General features: G+C 52.6%; 2 protein-coding genes across 5 annotated transcripts in view; both read left to right on the top strand.

The window, feature by feature from the left end:
- The first annotated feature begins 1,280 nt into the window (after window positions 1-1,280).
- Window positions 1,281-7,793, top strand: KPNA7 (karyopherin subunit alpha 7). Its single transcript, XM_041401722.1, has 10 exons — window positions 1,281-1,343; window positions 1,994-2,131; window positions 2,650-2,735; window positions 3,481-3,749; window positions 4,236-4,318; window positions 4,768-5,031; window positions 5,384-5,617; window positions 5,926-6,108; window positions 6,543-6,692; window positions 7,713-7,793. Exons 1-10 carry the CDS (start codon window positions 1,281-1,283, stop codon window positions 7,791-7,793), a joined length of 1,551 nt encoding a protein of 516 aa, XP_041257656.1.
- Window positions 7,794-11,020: 3,227 nt separating this feature from the next.
- The window catches only part of SMURF1 (SMAD specific E3 ubiquitin protein ligase 1), a 45,219-nt gene continuing 40,218 nt past the window's right edge, over window positions 11,021-16,021 (top strand). For all 4 annotated transcript variants that reach the window (XM_041401727.1, XM_041401726.1, XM_041401725.1 and 1 more), the window contains exon 1: window positions 11,021-11,306. In XM_041401727.1, the coding sequence (XP_041257661.1) occupies window positions 11,252-11,306 (55 nt within the window). In that variant the 5' untranslated portion in view covers window positions 11,021-11,251. The remainder of the gene's footprint in view (window positions 11,307-16,021) is intronic.

The following is a 16,021-nucleotide window of genomic DNA, read 5'->3' as shown; positions in this document are numbered from 1 at the left end:
TACCTTGCTGTGAGGTTTGGGGCGTGGGTAGGCTGTGGTGCCCTTCTGCTGGGATGGGGTGGAGAAAGCTCCCCCAAAAGAAGAGGCTTTCTGGGGTGTTTGGCCCTGTTGGGGGAACAGGGAGGGGAAGCTGGAGCAGACCTTGATGTTTGGGTATTGGGGTTAAGGCTGTGGGGGTGGTGAATTGAGCCAAAGGGTGGCTCAGCCTGGCCCTTCTGGAAGCTGGAGGAGGTCTGCAGCTGGATGCATGGGAAAGGAGCTGATGCTGCTGGTGCCTGGCCTTGGTTACTGGGACAGGAAACAGGGAGAGAGAATGAGAAAAACACCAAAACCTTGAACTTAAAAGGGTGGTGTGAGGGAGTCCTTGGAAGCTGCTCTGAGCTGCAGGTGTTGGCTGTAAGCCTGGAGGGGAGGAGAGGAGGCACCATCTGTGTGGGATCAGCCCCTGAGTGTGTTGATGCACAAGCTGGGTTTAGGGGTCCCATGATGGTGTCTGCTCTGAAAACATCTCCCTTAATGCTGGCTGGAAGCCCTGTTTTTCTGACAAAAGCTGTCTGAAGGCCTGGTCTTGGTTTATTTGTGTGCATATCTCTGGCTTTTGCTAAGAGATGCTTAGAAATTATTTTGACCTGTGCTTATTTCATGATGTTCCCCTGGCAGCCTCTACTAGTTGCTGGGTTTCCAGAACTTTTTTATTTTTATCAGCTGAACTTAATCCCTTTGTGTCCCTGCTTGTGACTGTGGGCCTTTCTTAGCTGGGGTGCAGGTGGAGGAAACCAGGTTGGGCTCTGTGGTGGAGAGAGAGAGGCTTAGATGTGGCTGTGTGCCCTTAAATCAGACCTTGAGCTGCTCCTTTTGGAGGCAAGAGGCTTTCCAGGCTCGTGTGTCACAGTAAATGTAAAAGCCCCAGGATGAGGGCTGGAGGGAGGGGGTGTTCCTGCCACCATGGGGTGTCTGTGTCTGGCTTCCTCCTGGGATTGCAGCAGCTGTAATTTTTGCAGCCTGATATTAAGTGGTAGTTTGTGCTTGTATTTAGTTCAGTGGCTCAGCTGCAGCCTGTGAGGATCCTACCAAGCCCTGCTTGGGGCAGGGGACCTCCAGTGTCTCCCTTGCTGGGAGTGTGGGGTGGAAATGTGTGGCCCAGGCTGCTGGTGGGAGTGGAGGGTCCCAGCCCCCTCAGTGGCTGCCAGGGGATGGTTCTGGGCAGCTGTGACCTGACCCTGCTCTGTGCTGACCCCCAAGAGCACCTGAAGGTTCCAGCACCTCTCAACTCTGCCAAGATGCCAGTCAGGAAGCACGGCCAGCACATGAAGCTGTTCAAGAACAAGGGCAAGGATGAAAGTGTGAGTACCCCCTGCCTGTGCCAGCATTTTGGACCCCAGCAGAGCCCACCGTTGGCAGAGCTGATGGATTTGGACCCCAGCAGAGCCCACTGTTGGTGGAGCTGACGAAGGGGCTTCTCTAGGTCCATGGCCCCAAATCTACCTGTGTGAGGGAATGGTGAATGGCTCTGGATACCTTCAGCTGGGATGTTTGGGTGGCTTTTGGGATGTGGTGTGGGGCTGGCTGGGCTGCAAGGAGTGTGGTGGCATGGGGGGATGTGAGTTGTGGGCGTGTGGCTGGGAAGGGAGATGGCTCAGCCCCAGCTGAGTTATCCCTGTGGAGTTGGAGCTGGTATGGGATGTCAGATGCAGGATCTGTCAGCTTGATTTAAGCTGGTAGAGGAGATGAGGGTTTGCCTTTCAGGTTCAGAAAATCTACTTTTAAAAACACCCACTGGTGGCTGGTTCATCCAGCAGCCCATGTCCTTGCGAGGCACCGAGGGAGAGCCTTCCTCTGTCCCAACTCCTACATCAGCCCCCAGGCCACAGGCAGGGGATGCTGGCTCTGCACTCCTCCTGTGGGAAACGTGGGGCAGAGGGCTGCAGGGCTGAACTCCCTGGGGAATGGGGCAATGCAGATATGAGTGGGATGGTGTTCTTCTTCCCCCCAGACCCTGCGGAAGCAGAGGGTGGAGGTGAGCGTTGAGCTGAGAAAGGCCAAGAAGGATGAGCAGATCCTGAAGCGCAGAAACATTTCCATTAATTTGAAGGAGGAGAATCCCTCTCTGGGACAAGACAAAGCAGCTGGGGTGGTGAGTGCTTGGTGCTCTGCAGCTGGGTAGGATCAGTGCAGCAGGAATCATCCCCTACTTGGGCCACTGCCTGGTTTGAGTAGCTGGTGCCATTCCTGATCTCCATGCCCAGTGCTGGGGAGTGTTTCAGACTGCCTGGCATTTGTCTGTGCAATTTTTCATGGTGATGATGTCCTGCTGGCCTCTCTTGATGGCAGGTAGAACAGGCTGGTGCTCTGGCTCCCTGGGAGCTGCTCCTGTCTGGCTCCCTGCACAGCCAGGGGTAATTACTGAGCTCGCAGCCCATTATGGTGTCAGTGACTCTTTCACTGCTTGATTACAAGCATTAGTTGCCTTGAAGGCTTTTGTGGATTGTCTTCCTCTGCCTCATCTCGAAACTGTGTTGCATAAAGAATAGACACTGCTTAGATATGAAGTGGTGACTGAGCTGGGTCTAGACAGCTGATTGACTGCTGAGATTAAACCGGAGGGAGTCCCAGCTCCCTGCTGACTCTGAATCATTCCCTGTGACACAGATTATCCAGCCGTCCTTGGAGGAGATCGTGGAAGCTGTGAATGGGGAAGACACCCAGCTGCAGCTGCTCGCCACCCAGGCCACCAGGTATGTGCCCAGCTGCTGGAGCTGTGCTGGGGTCTGGGGGCAAAAAGCTGCAAGTTCCTGTTTGAGGAGCTCTCTAGAGAGATGGCAAAGGGAGAAGGAGCCTGGTAACCCAAACTGCCCGTGGGGATCTCGGTTGGTGCCTGTTCTGTGGCCTCTGTGCTGTGCTTGGCTCACAGTCCTGCATGAACCCAACCAAGGGGCTGGCTGTGCTGCCCCTTCCTGTGCCTGTGCTGTGCCAGGAATTATCTTGGATCCCACAAGAAATAGAGTGCCAGATGCTTGGGCAGGACAAGGACTGGAGAGCCTGGCTGTAGTAAAGTGTCAGTGCTGAGCATGGCTGTCCCCACAAGGGTAGGGACACAAAAGACCAGAGGGTGCCATCATCACCCAGCTGGCAGCAGGGCTTCTCCTGAGGGTCCAGAAGAGGCTGCATCCATGCTGGTACTTCCTTGGCTGGCTCAAATTATTGTACCAGTGATCTGGGACCAGCACCATTCCCGGTGAGTATGGCTGTGAGCATGTCAGGGCTGTATTTCCAACAGACACCCTGCTCCTGTTTCAGGATCTTTAGCTGTGTTTTTCCTCTGTATGGCAATCCCTCTGCTGAGGGTTTGTTGTGGTGGGATGCTGAACCACTGATGCTTCCCCTGCAAGCCCCAGCCTTGTGCCTGGTCACAGGGCTACAGGCTGTGGTGGCACCACGCAGGGTTCCTCACGGCTGGCTGTGCTCTGTCCTCTCTCACAGGAGACTTCTGTCCAGGCACAAGGACCCCCCCATCAACCAGATCATCGAGCTGGGGATCATCCCCAGGATGGTGGAGTTCCTGGGCCGTGCTGACAATGCTGCCCTGCAGTTCGAGGCAGCCTGGGCACTGACCAACATTGCCTCTGGCACCTCGGAGCACACCAGGGCCGTGGTGGACGGAGGAGCCATCCCAGCCTTCATCTCCCTGCTGTCCTCCCCACACATGCACATCAGCGAGCAGTCGGTGTGGGCCCTGGGCAACATTGCAGGTGAGGGGACCTGAGGGACATTTGGAGGCCCCTGACTGAGACAGGGACTTGATGATCTTTGTGGGTCTCTTCCAACTTGGAATATTCTGTGATTCTGCTGGGGAGATAGAGCATTGGTGCTCCTGTCCATACAGTTTGGTCTCCAAGCTGCTGCCCCTACTGAACCCCATAGCCCTTCATCCCCTTAGTGTTGTCTGGCAGCCTTTGAGATCCTGTGTTGGCTCTGCAAGAGATTTTGGCCAAAGCCAAGGGCAAGCTTCTGTCCTGCTGGGCTGGTTGAACCCACTAATGTCACCAAAGGGAGAACAGAATGGAGTGCCAGCAGGCCAGCCCAATCTGCCCAGTAAATCCTTCCCTCCTGGAAATGCCTAATGCTGTGTGGCTGGTGGGTCCCCCAGCCCTGGCCCTGCAGGTCTGATTGCTGTTTGATGTTGATTGTCTTGTGACTTGGGCAGATGCAATGACCAACCCTTTTTACCTGTCCAGGGGATGGCCCTATCTACAGGGATGCTCTTATTGCTCGTGATGTGATTCCTCCCTTGCTGGCTCTGGTGTCACCTGCAACTCCAGTAAATAACTTTCATTTTCTTGATTTAACTGCTCTTAATCCCTTGGGTGATGGGTGAGTCCACTGTCTGCCTTGTACACAACAAACTGTTTGTGTAATTTAATGAGGCTGTTTTGAACTGCTTTTGTGGCCCTGCCTATGCACAAAGCTGGGGGTGCTGAGCAGACACTCCAAGTCAATGTGATCTCTTCCATCCTGGCCTTTCTTATCCAGCTCTGACTATCTCAGGCTAGGAATAAGATGAAGCTGGTGCAAGGCAGGCTTGCATATGCATGTGGAAGGGCTGAACTTGCCCTTCAAGCTTCCTGCTGCTGCTCTGTGGTTTGTCTCTGCCCTTCTGTAATGGTGCCTGTCCCACTGTTCTGTCTCTGTGTAAGAACCTTCAGAGGATAACACAGACCGAGAGGCTCTTGGGGGCAGTGAGGATCTCACACCTGCCTTGTGTTTCAGGTTGGGTTCCTGAGGAACATCACCTGGACACTGTCAAACCTGTGCAGGAACAAGAACCCCTGCCCTCCCTTGGGTGCTGTGCAGAAGATTCTGCCAGTCCTAGTCATCCTCCTGCAGCACGAGGACAAGGATATCATCTCTGACTCCTGCTGGGCTGTTTCCTACCTGACTGATGGCTGCAATGATCGCATCCAGGTTGTGGTGGAGACAGGGATTCTCCCAAGGCTTGTGGAACTCATGGACAGCCCAGATTTGATTGTTATGGTAGGGAACAATCAGAATCTCCACCCTGTGGTCCCGTAATGTAGAAAGGTCTGAGGAGAGGGAAGGCATGTGCCCTTGTTCTATGTGGCAGCAGTGGTGTGCTGTCCCCTCAGCCTGTGGAACTGACTGTCTGCTTGTCAAGCCACTGCTCTGTTCTGGCTGGGGCTGGAGGCTGGACAGAGTCTCTAAAGCTGCTTAGAGCAAATGGGGGATGACAGGGCTGTAAATAAACAGCCATCACCCACAATGCTCTCCTTGTGTGATAAAGCACTTAGGGAGGGATCTTGCTGGGCTTTCTGACATGTATCCCTCGAGGTAAGGACTCTCCTCATCTCCTCTAATCTCTGTCTAGACTCCAGCTCTCCGTGCCGTCGGGAATGTGGTCACAGGCACAGACCAGCAGACCCAGGAAGCCATCGACGCCGGGGCCCTGACTGTCCTGCCCCGGCTGCTGAGGCACTCCAAGTCAGTGATCCAGAAGGAAGCAGCATGGACCCTCAGCAACATTGCAGCAGGGCCTTCCCACCAGATCCAACAGATCATCACCTGTGGGTTGTTGCCACCTTTGGTGGAGCTGCTCGACAAGGTAAGGGATGGGCACAGGGCTGCTGAGGGAGGAATGTGAGGTTCAGGAGGCCTGGGATGGCTCATTTGTGAAGCACTTGGCCCTAGAGCCGCTTGAGCAGGCTGTTTCAGAGCTGTTGAGATCCCAATTTGTCAGTACACCTGCATGGAAACCCATCCTGGAGCTGCCCTTGGCACCTCTGCCAGGTGTCCATGCATCACCCAAAGAGGCTGGGAAAGCTGCATATAAGGGAAATGGTCATCCTGCCCTCACACTCATCCTAGAGGCTACTAAAGCTTGGGAATACCTTTGCTGTGCTGCTTTTCCAGGGTGATTTCAAGGCTCAGAAGGAGGCTGTGTGGGTAGTAGCAAATTTCACCACTGGAGCAACAGTGAATCAGGTGGTGCAGCTCGTCCGTTCCGGGGTCCTCAAACCTCTGCTCAACCTGCTTTTGGTCAAAGACAGCAAAACCATCCTGATCATCCTGGACACCCTTTCAAATCTCTTCCTGGTGAGATCTGCTCATCAATCTCTTCCTGATAAGGTCTCATCTTTTTACTTCCTCCTCCCAAAGAGCAGCAAGGAGTGAGCCAAATGCTCATGTTGTATGGTTAGAACAATGACTGTTGATTTTTTTTTTTTTTGGAGTGAGAGACTTCATGTTGTCTAAATTTGTCTTGGATACCCTTGGGCTGTCTAAAGGGCTTGGCAAGATTGAGTTTCCAAAGTGCTGCTCTTCGTCCCCTGCTCCCTGGTTTGGCTGGCAGCCCCCAGCAGAGTCTGGTATTCCACAGGCACCACAGTCACTTCCCTGGCATCAGGAAGGGACCATAAATTCAGGGATTGTGAGCCTTTGACTTGTAGATCAGGGCTGTAATTACAGAAAAGACCATCTCAGACTGTTACTGATGTTCTGTTTTCCTGCCTGACTTTCCAATGCTACAGGCAGCTGAGAAGTTGGGAGAGACTGAGAAGTTGTGTCTGCTGGTGGAAGAGCTCGATGGTCTGGAGAAAATTGAGAACTTGCAAAACCATGAGAATGACATGGTCTACAGAGCTGCCCTGGACATCATAGAGAAATACTTTTCTGGTGAGGTATGTGAGCCCTTGCTGTTTCTCAGGTGAAAATGTGAAGCTATTACACCCCAGAATGAAGCACAGAGTTTAAGGATACTGGAAGAGGATTTTTGGAGGAGACTTTCACTTGACCAGAGTAGTCCTTGCAGCTTCTTCCATCTGCTTTTAAAGGTCTGTAAAAGCTCTGAGTTGTCAGCCAATGAGTTGGACAGGAGACATGGATGCCTTGATAGCATCTTGCTGCTGGAATTCAAACTGGCATCAGCTGGAGTTACTGCAGTCACTGATATGAATACCAAATGTGGAGAAGTTTCCTCCTTCAGAGCTGAGCTGGCTTGTCACTATGAATGGCAGCCTCCTACTCAGCTGATAACAGTGCTCAGGTTGCATTTGGATTACTTGACCCTTCTCATGGTAAGGAATCCATGGAAAAAGAGGATAGGACACCAGCTAGGAGCTGCAAGGGTCCAATGACTGTCACAGATGCCATGTTTGTTCCTAGCCTTAGACTTGCAGATGGGAAAACATCAGGGAAGAGGCTTAGAGGTCTGGCAGACCTTGGAACTGTGGCTCAGTTTGGGTGTGAGCTGCAGCAGGGGGCAAAGGTCTGGTTTAGTCCTTTGCCAGAGCGGGGTCTGTGGGGTGTCCCTGAGAGAGGGTGTGAAGAAGCTCTCCACACCAGCTCTGGCTGGAGGGGCTGGGTGCCAGGGGAACATCTCCCTCAGCAGTCCTGGCTTGTTGCTGTTCCAAGCAGGCCATTTAATTTCAGTAAGCTCTACCACTGCAGCCACTTGTATTTCCTTTTGCTTCTGGAGTCTGAGCCCAAAGGCTTGGCTGCTTTTGTGTGGGCTGCAGGGACACTGCAGCTTCAGGGTGCTGCAAGGAGCAGGAAGGCTTGGCCTGGTCTCCAGGAGTTCTGCTACGGTCAAGCTGAGCTTAATGGGATTTTTAAAACCAGAATAAACCAGAGTTGCTGTAAAAAGCTTAGGTTTATTCAAATACAGACCCTGTAAGTTATTTCTGTCATTTTCCTCCTAGGAGGATATAAACCTGGAGCCCCAGACTGGCCAAGATGGACTGTATGATTTCTCAGTAGAGAAGCAAGACTTCAACTTCTGAAGATGAAGCATGACACAGCTCTAAACTGGTGGGTGGAGGTATCTTGGAAGAGCTCAGACATCCTAACCATGAGGAGCAGAGATGCTGAGCCTTTTTACTTCTGAAACTTGTCAATAAACTTGCACTTTTGGCTTTGTACCTTTTGCCTTTAATTATTTCCCCCCTTCTTTAAGCTGATGTTGCAAATGACATGGCTTGTGTTTTTCCAATAGCATCTCAAGGCCTTACAGGAGTGTGTTGGAGCCCCTGGGCAAGCTTTCTAGGTGGAATCTTGCTTCTAAGTACATTAAACTGCAGGAGAGCAGCATCCTGATACCAAATCCTTGAGCTGAAACTCCTAGGCTTGACTTGGAGTGGCTGAAGTAGCTCTGAAAAACAGTTTGAGAGGTGTTCCACCCTTCTGCAGGCACCATCATTGCTGTGGGGAAGGAGCTGAGCCAGGCCCAGGTGGGTCAGTGCCCTTGCTGTGTGTAATTTCACCTGGGAGGGCTGAGTTGGATGTGGGAGCTGTTCATGCTGCTCCTTTGGAAGGAAAGCTGTTGCAGGGGCAATGATTCACCTCTGCTGCAGCTTCCCTGGTGCCATCCACCAGCCTGCAGCCCATCCATCTGGCTCTGCCCTTTCATTCCAAGGACCTGAATTTCAGGTTTCCGTGCTGTGTCCCTGGCTCTTGTTCTCCTTCTCTCCAAGCCCTCCCAGTGTGGTCTCCAGCAGAAGGGGAGGGTGGAGTTGAGCCCATGGCACAAAGGGTTTTTGTGCTGTGGATTCTCAACAAGCTGCTGGTCACTGCTCCATCCTTGCAGTGTTGATGGTTCCCCAATCCTTGGCTCCCCAGGGCTTGAATTACCTCTAAGGCTTTGCTGAAGGCAGGATGAGGGAGCAGCTTTCCCTCCCTGCTTTGGGGGTTTGGCGCTTCAAAATGACCCGGGGTGGGCTCAGGGCTCTGCTGCCTCAGGTGCAGTGGGAGGTGATGTGACAGGCAGCTTAATCTGGAGGGAAAATCTGCTCTTCAGGAAACAGAGACTCTTCCCTGGATCTGTTCATCAGAGGATTTATGCATTTCTCATGCAGGCCACCCAGGGAAAAGGGAGGTGGAGTGAATGTGTTCTCTGGGAGGAGCTGGGCAGCCTCAGTTATGGGTAGCAGGGCTGAGTATCACTTATTTAATATTCAAATACTGGGATCTGATGAAATGCAAAGTGCTTCTTACATCCAGAACTATGGACTTAAAAACATGCTCCAGCACTGCCTGAACATGCACCTGAGCCAGGGCTGGTGTTGCCTGGGCTCTGTGGGCTTCCCACTGCTGCCAGGGACACCTGGGACTGGCCACAGTTCCCTGGGCCAAAGGAATGAGGAAGCTGAGCTGCCACCAGAGACACAGAGCTGGGACCTGTGTGCCTGCCCTGGCTCTGGGCTGTGCTCCTGTTGCTTTTTCCCATGTCCAGGCAGGGCTGCCCCTTCCAGCTGCTCTTTGCTGATGCTCTGATAAAAAGAGAAGTAGGAAATCTCTTGGATTATTTTTCCTGCATGTGCTGGACATAAACTCTGGTGGGGGGTGTTACACAGAGCTGCTCCTTTCCATCCTTGTGGCTGTAGCTTAACAAGACATTGTCCTGAAGGCAGGGGCCAGGACAATGTGCCTCTCCTGAGCAGAGGGTTGGGATGTGCCTGCAGGAGCAGCGAGGCTGTGTGGGTGTGTGAGACCTGCAGGCAGCTGCTTGCCTGGCCCGGGGAGCTGCCCTCCCCTGCTCCTGCCAGCCCCAGGCAGCTGCCAGCAGGGCAATTCCAGCTCTGGGGCAGTGGAGGCATCATTCCCTCCTCCCAGGGGGATGGGATGGGGCAGCCAGGGCCACCAGTGGAGGGGAGATGCTGCTGTGCTTCCTCAGGGCAGCTCAATCTCTCTCCAGTGATGCACAAAAGTTTTTCTAATTAAAACCTTGCCTGTCCTGGCCCCACAGGAGCAGGTGGAGTGTCATTGAGGCTGGAAAAGACCCCCAAGATCAGCCACTGACTTCCATCAGCCCCCTGCCCCTTTAGTGCTGTCTCTACTCCCCTAGGCATCATTCCCTCCTCCCAGGGGGATGGGATGGGGCAGCCAGGGCCACCAGTGGAGGGGAGATGCTGCTGTGCTTCCTCAGGGCAGCTCAATCTCTCTCCAGTGATGCACAAAAGTTTTTCTAATTAAAACCTCGCCTGTCCTGGCCCCACAGGAGCAGGTGGAGTGTCACTGAGGCTGGAAAAGACCTCCAGGATCAGCCACTGACTTCCATCAGCCCCCTGCCCCTTTAGTGCCGTCTCTACTCAGAACATGCTCAGGAGTGGGGACTGCACTGCTGCCCTGGGCACCTCTCAGTGCTTGAGCAGTAAGGAAATCTTTCCTAAAATCTAACCCTGGCACAACCTGGGGCTGTTTCCTTTGTGCTGTCACTTGGGAGAAGAGTCCCTTCCCCCCCTGGCACCCTCCCACCAGGGAGCTGTAGACAGGGAGAAGGTGCTGCTCCCTTGCTGGAGCTGGAACAGGCACTGCCTGTAGTGGTGTTTGCCCCAAATTAAGACCCCTTTACGTTCCTATGCCACCTTCAATGCCACCTGCAGGCACCCCTGTGCTCCCTCCATGTCTCCCCCACACATCCTCCATGAGAGACCCTGTTCACCCCCAGGAACACGCTGTCACCCTCATGCTGCCCTGCATGTCACCCCTGTGACTACCTATTCACCCCCAGGTGCCCTTATCTGCCCCTTTTCATCCCAAGACAGCCCTAGGCACCCCTATGCCACTCCCCAGGCATCCCCATTCCCCCTTATTTCCCACATTCTGCTCCTATTCTGCTCTATTCCCCCACTGCCCACTATTCACTTCTATTCCCCTGTTGCCCCTATCCCATTCCTTTATCCCTATTCCCCCATCCCACTCCTATTCCCCTATTCCATTCCTTTACCCCTCTTCCCATCTCATTCCTTTACCCCTATTCCTCCTCTATTCTCCCCATTCCCCCATCCCATTCCTATTGCCCCAATTCCCCTATCCCACTCCTATTCCTCTATCCCATTCCTTTACCCCCGTTCCCCCTCGCCAGGGGGCGCTCCCCCGATCCCTCCCGCGCATGCGCCACACCCCGACCTTCCCCGCTCCGACCTTCTCCTCATGGCGTCCGGACACGGCCAAGCCGCTCTGCGCGCTGACGTCACCGCCCTCCGCCGTGCGCGGGGGCGTGGCCACGGTTCTCCGCGGCCGGGCCGGGCGGGCGCGTCGGCGGCGGCGGTGGCTGAGGCGGCGGCTGGGGAAGGGGCTGAGGGCGCCGAGCCTGCGGCGGCCGCCGGAACGCGGGCCCGGGCATTCCCGGCATCGTGAGGAGCGGGCGGGCTCGCATGGCGGGGCTGCGCGGGGCCGCCGGTTGAGCTCGGCGCCGCCGCCGCCGCCTCCTCGTTCTCCTCCTCCTCCTCCTCCAGGCGCGATGTCGAATCCCGGTACCCGCCGGAACGGATCCAGCATCAAGATCCGCCTCACAGGTAACGGGGCGGCGGCGGCACCGTGTGCGTGTGGCCGCACATCCACGGCTGGGCCCGGGGTCCCCTCCCCTCCCCGGCCTGGCTGTGAGGGGAGGGGCGGCCGGGCCCGAGCTCCAGCCTTGCTTAACTTTTATTCGCCGTTTTTCTGTTCCGCTTCCACCTCTGTGGCCCGGCGGAGCCTCTCTGCGCTTTTGTGTATTTCTGTTTTTTCCCGCCCCTCCGGCGTGGGGTGCTTGAGCCCCCTCGGGGTGACATAAATTTGAGGAGGGCGGGGGTTTGTCACTGCTCCGTCCCCCTCGGTCTCCGGCAGGTCGGGGCACGCTTCTCCTTCCTGGGGTCTTTCCTGCACCCTCCCCGTGGAAGGTGGCACTCAGCACCCCTCCAGCACCCTGACCCTAAACGGGGTCCCTTCTGCACTCTTCCCTTTGGGGTTCCCTGTAGATAACTCTCCCCTGCCTTCTGCCCGTTTGTGGCGTCTCTTCTGCACCCTCCCAGTGTCGGGGGTCCCTGTGACACCCCTGTCCCCCTCCCAGCCCTCTTCTGCACCTTGCCTGTCTGTGGGCATCCTTGTGACACCTTTCCCCCTTCCCAGGGTTTCCCCTGTTCCCTCTCCCGTGGGGTATCCCTGTGCTCCCCCGTCCACCCCTCCAGACCGAGCTGCCCCTCCATGGGGTCTCCTCTCCACCTCTCCCACAGACTGGCTTTCAGCAAAGCCTTTCATAATTTGCCTTACTTCACTTTAATTAACAACCCCCCCAGCCTCTTGTGTGCCGAGGAGGATAACTCAGTTGCTAATGAGAAAATACTCATCTAGTTGCTTTTAGCTGGGTTTTTTTTAGCGTGGTTTTTTTTTTTTTTTAAATTTTCCCTCCTTCCTCTCAACTTGTTCTCACCTGGCACATTGTGGCATTCAACTTTGGAAGTTCCTTCCCGGTGCAGGGGGTGACACCCGGAGCTGTGTCTGTCCTGCCTCTGTGTGAGGCCTCTGGAGGGTTCATGGATGGATAAACCAATTTATGTTGGACCCTGAAAAGATCTGGATTAAGTCTTTTGGAAGCTGCTCTGGTCGATGCCGAGCCTGCTTCTTTAATGAGAAGAGACGCAGTTCCTGCTTGTTGAGACTGCTGTGTGAATTATTAAAAAATAAGGTCCAGTCCATTCTTTCAAAGGCAACAAGTGGATGCTTGGAGGTCACTTGGGCTGGAGAAGCCACAGTGCTGCTCTGGGAATTGATCCCTGGAGAGGAATCTTTGTGTGTGGGTGCATAAGACACTGGCAAATAATGAGAAAACGGTGCTGGTGAAACTGCAGTTACAGGTTAACTTGCTCCTGGCACATAACACACTCAGAGGCAGATCATCAAAAAATAAAAATCCTGGTGTACTTTTAATCCTTTGATTCTGCACTGCTTGTGCTTCAGAAGACCAAAGTTTGTGAGGATAATGTAAATCTGAAAATCCTTTTCTTGGATGGGAGAAGGCTGGAAATATTTTTAGGTTGTATGAATGATGTTTGATCTGAAATGAGTTTTGTGGTGATGTATACCAAATGTCAGCTCAGTCCTTAATGTGGCTTATTTTTATGCAAGTCAGTCAATAAAAATGTGAGTTAAGTAACTTAGGCCATGGTCATAGCCCTTCTGAGCTGGAGGAGATCATTTAAATAACAGAGAGAAGCTGTTGGGTTTAATTTTAAAGGCTGAAACCTGCAGCAAAATGCTTTTTTACCTTTAGCATACACTAGTCTTCTCTCTGAGCTGGAATGTTTCCTGGAACAGACTGAAGTTTCAGTTTATTGAGCAACTTGGTAGATTTATTTTTTATTACTCCCCATTTTTTAACTGTATTGAAGAAATCTCCTGCTTGCTCAAACACATCTTCTGTTTTTACAAGCAGGAAACCTGGGTGATGTGACAAAAACTGCTGTATTTAATCAACAAATAAATTGCTCTGGGAGAGGTTTAGCTCTGGAATCGTTGGGCAATGCTGAGTTCTTGGCTGGGACTGGGGTGCTGACTTACCTGTTTCAAATAGCTGCAGCCAGCCTGGCTGTTGTTTTCTCATCTCCTTGGCTCTTGGGAGATTTGAGCACATTTAAATCAAGACAGAGGACCTGGTTTGTTATGATTTACTACCTGCATTGTGTTTCCTGTGATTAGGCACCATTGAAGTTTTGCAGTACTGAAAATAGCAGTGTAAAACCACTTAGTATGCCTGTGAGTGTCACTGGGTGAATGGCAAGGGAGCAGTGGTTGAACCTCCTGTGATTTTTTTAAAAGGCATCATTTTTTCCTCATCTGTTGTAAAGGTATTTGTGTTAGCAGAGCGTTGGGGTTATTTATGTGGATATAAGCAAAAGTTCTCAATCCTCTGATGATTAGCAGAAGTGATCTCCCAGCTTATACAGAATGGTGTCAGTCCTAGCCTGATGCAAATTGCAGTGAAGTAAAATGGCAAATAATGCACCCTGTGCAGAAATGCTAAAAACCTCAGTGTAACACTGAGTTGCATGACAGGTTGAAATGACTTTGTGGCCTGTGGATCTTAAATATGCTAATCTCCTGTCATATCTCAGTTTCTCCTCTTCTTTCCACTAAAGCCTTTACCCCAGCTGGTGATGCAAGAGCCACAGATACTCTGGCCTTGTCTCTTGTCCCTTGGAACAGTCCTAGGCAAAGTAAGAGAAAACTTCCTGTTAAATCTGTGGTCTCTTCCTATCCGTGCTGTCATCAGGGCAGCGCAGCAGTGGCGGAATTGCCAGCACAGGGATGGAAAAATGAAGTGATCCTGTGAGTGCATGTCCTTGCCAAATATGCTCAGGGTCCTCTGGGTCAAGGAGGAACACAATCCACAGAGCACGTGTCCTTTTTTTACCCTTGTGCTTCTCTGAAACCTTTGTTTGCTGCTGTTCCCTGGGGAATTTTCAAAGGGTTCATCATCTCCAAGGCTCGCACACGCCTTGCTCACACTTGTATCACCCACAAGCACTGGTGAAAACTGCAGTCTCATCGTGCTGGGTATGGCAGACACCCTGATCCTGGTAGCTTGTAGGCAAAGCTTGCAGATGGAACTGGAAAGGCCATGAAGAAGTGGACTAAACATGGAACTTTACCAGAAAAGCTGCGAGTTGGGTTCTGGTTTCGTTGGTTCTGGCTTTTTCAGTGGGGTCTTAGCTGGGGTGTTAAAAGCTGGCTGGCTTCTGGGGCCATCGTGGAACTGAGGGAAGTTAAACTCAGAGGATCACTTCCTAGCTGGATCTCATACACTGTTGGATGGCCGTGTTGAGGACTGATGGCAAAACAGTTTCTCTAACAGAGAGGCCAGAGTTGGTGTAACTGGAGGATCCAAATTATCTTCTCCAAGCACCTCACTTCGCTGTGGTTCAGAGTCCTCAATTCCTCCTTGGAAAACCTGGCCTGGGAAGGTTTGCTGCTCATGGGGGCAGTTTTGGAAGGCAGGTATAGCTGAGAATCCTCCCAGGTGTGAGGGGTAAGAAAGTGCAGTGTCAGAAGCATCAAGGGAGGAGTGAGGAAGACTATGATGAAGCAGGTGGTTGCTGTGAGGTGAGAAAGCCAAAGGGGATTTGTAGGTGACAAATCTGATTCCTGTAAGGAAGGTAGTTGTGCTTAGCAGTGGCAAAGAAAGGGGAAGAGGGAAGAAGTGACACAGATGAGTATCCTGCACACTCTTCCAGCTCAGTACAGTCAGCCAGTTCAGGGAAGCCCCAGCCATGAAGTCTGGCCAGTTGGTAGCTGGTAAATGGCTGGCTTTGGGACTTTCTGCATTTGTGATTCAAGGAATCCATAAAAGAATGCAGTGACTTCAAGAAGAAGATAAAACACAGTGTTGTCATTAGAGCAATGTTCACTTAGAATTGTTACAAAGGCACAGACTAAAGCATGTCCCAAATGTCAGGATGTTTTACTTCCCTTTCATGACTAATGTATCGACCAGTGCAGCAGAGTTAACTGACTGATCAATAGCAACACTAATATTGGTGACCTGGACACTTTCCTGTCCTGTGTTCAGGAACAGTGAATATCTGTGTAGGGGTCTGTCAGTCAGACATGGTGAATACATCATGGGCTGGCTGTAGTTTTGTGGTTGAGCATCAGGACCGTTGGTTCCCGGTGAAGAGCGCTGGGGCAGGAAGAGCTGGCTGCTCATCCCAGCTTCCCTGGCAGCCAGTATTTGATATCGAGCCAGCTTCGTGCCATGGGGGACATGGTGGGAAGCAGCAGTTGGGTAGCTCCAAATTTATTTAGTGAGGTCATCTGGGGGTGTGTGGAAATCAGTGTCTCGTTCTTTTCTTCTCCTAAGGATTTTCTCTTCCCCAGTCTGCTGGGAGCGGGGCCCCGGCTGCCGCTGGAGCTCTGTGCAGGGCTTGGCCGCGGATTTCCTGTGTGATGCTGTGGGGGCACTTCATCCCCCTCTGCCTCCCTTCCCCATTTGCCTTGGGAAGCAGCAGCTTTTTGTGAAGGTAAATTCGTGGCTGTTCAGAGCCCTGTGGATAGGAGTGGCAAAGAGGCTCGGGGCATGTAACTCTGGGGACATTAAAGAAAATAAAATTTTGCTTTCACGGGAGGAAGTGGAGAGCACAGCCTTTGCAGTTGGCTAGCTGACATTTTTGGGCTGCCAAAGTGAGAATCCAAAGAGCAGCCTTTTCCTCTGGGCAGGCTATGGGGAGCAAGTCTCCTTTTTTGCTTCTCCCAGTAA

The sequence above is a fragment of the Onychostruthus taczanowskii genome, unplaced genomic scaffold (genome assembly GCF_017590055.1).
Source record: "Onychostruthus taczanowskii isolate IOZ18803 unplaced genomic scaffold, ASM1759005v1 scaffold19, whole genome shotgun sequence".
Classification (NCBI taxonomy): Eukaryota; Metazoa; Chordata; class Aves; order Passeriformes; family Passeridae; genus Onychostruthus; species Onychostruthus taczanowskii.
This window is presented reverse-complemented; position numbering and strand designations above follow the sequence as displayed.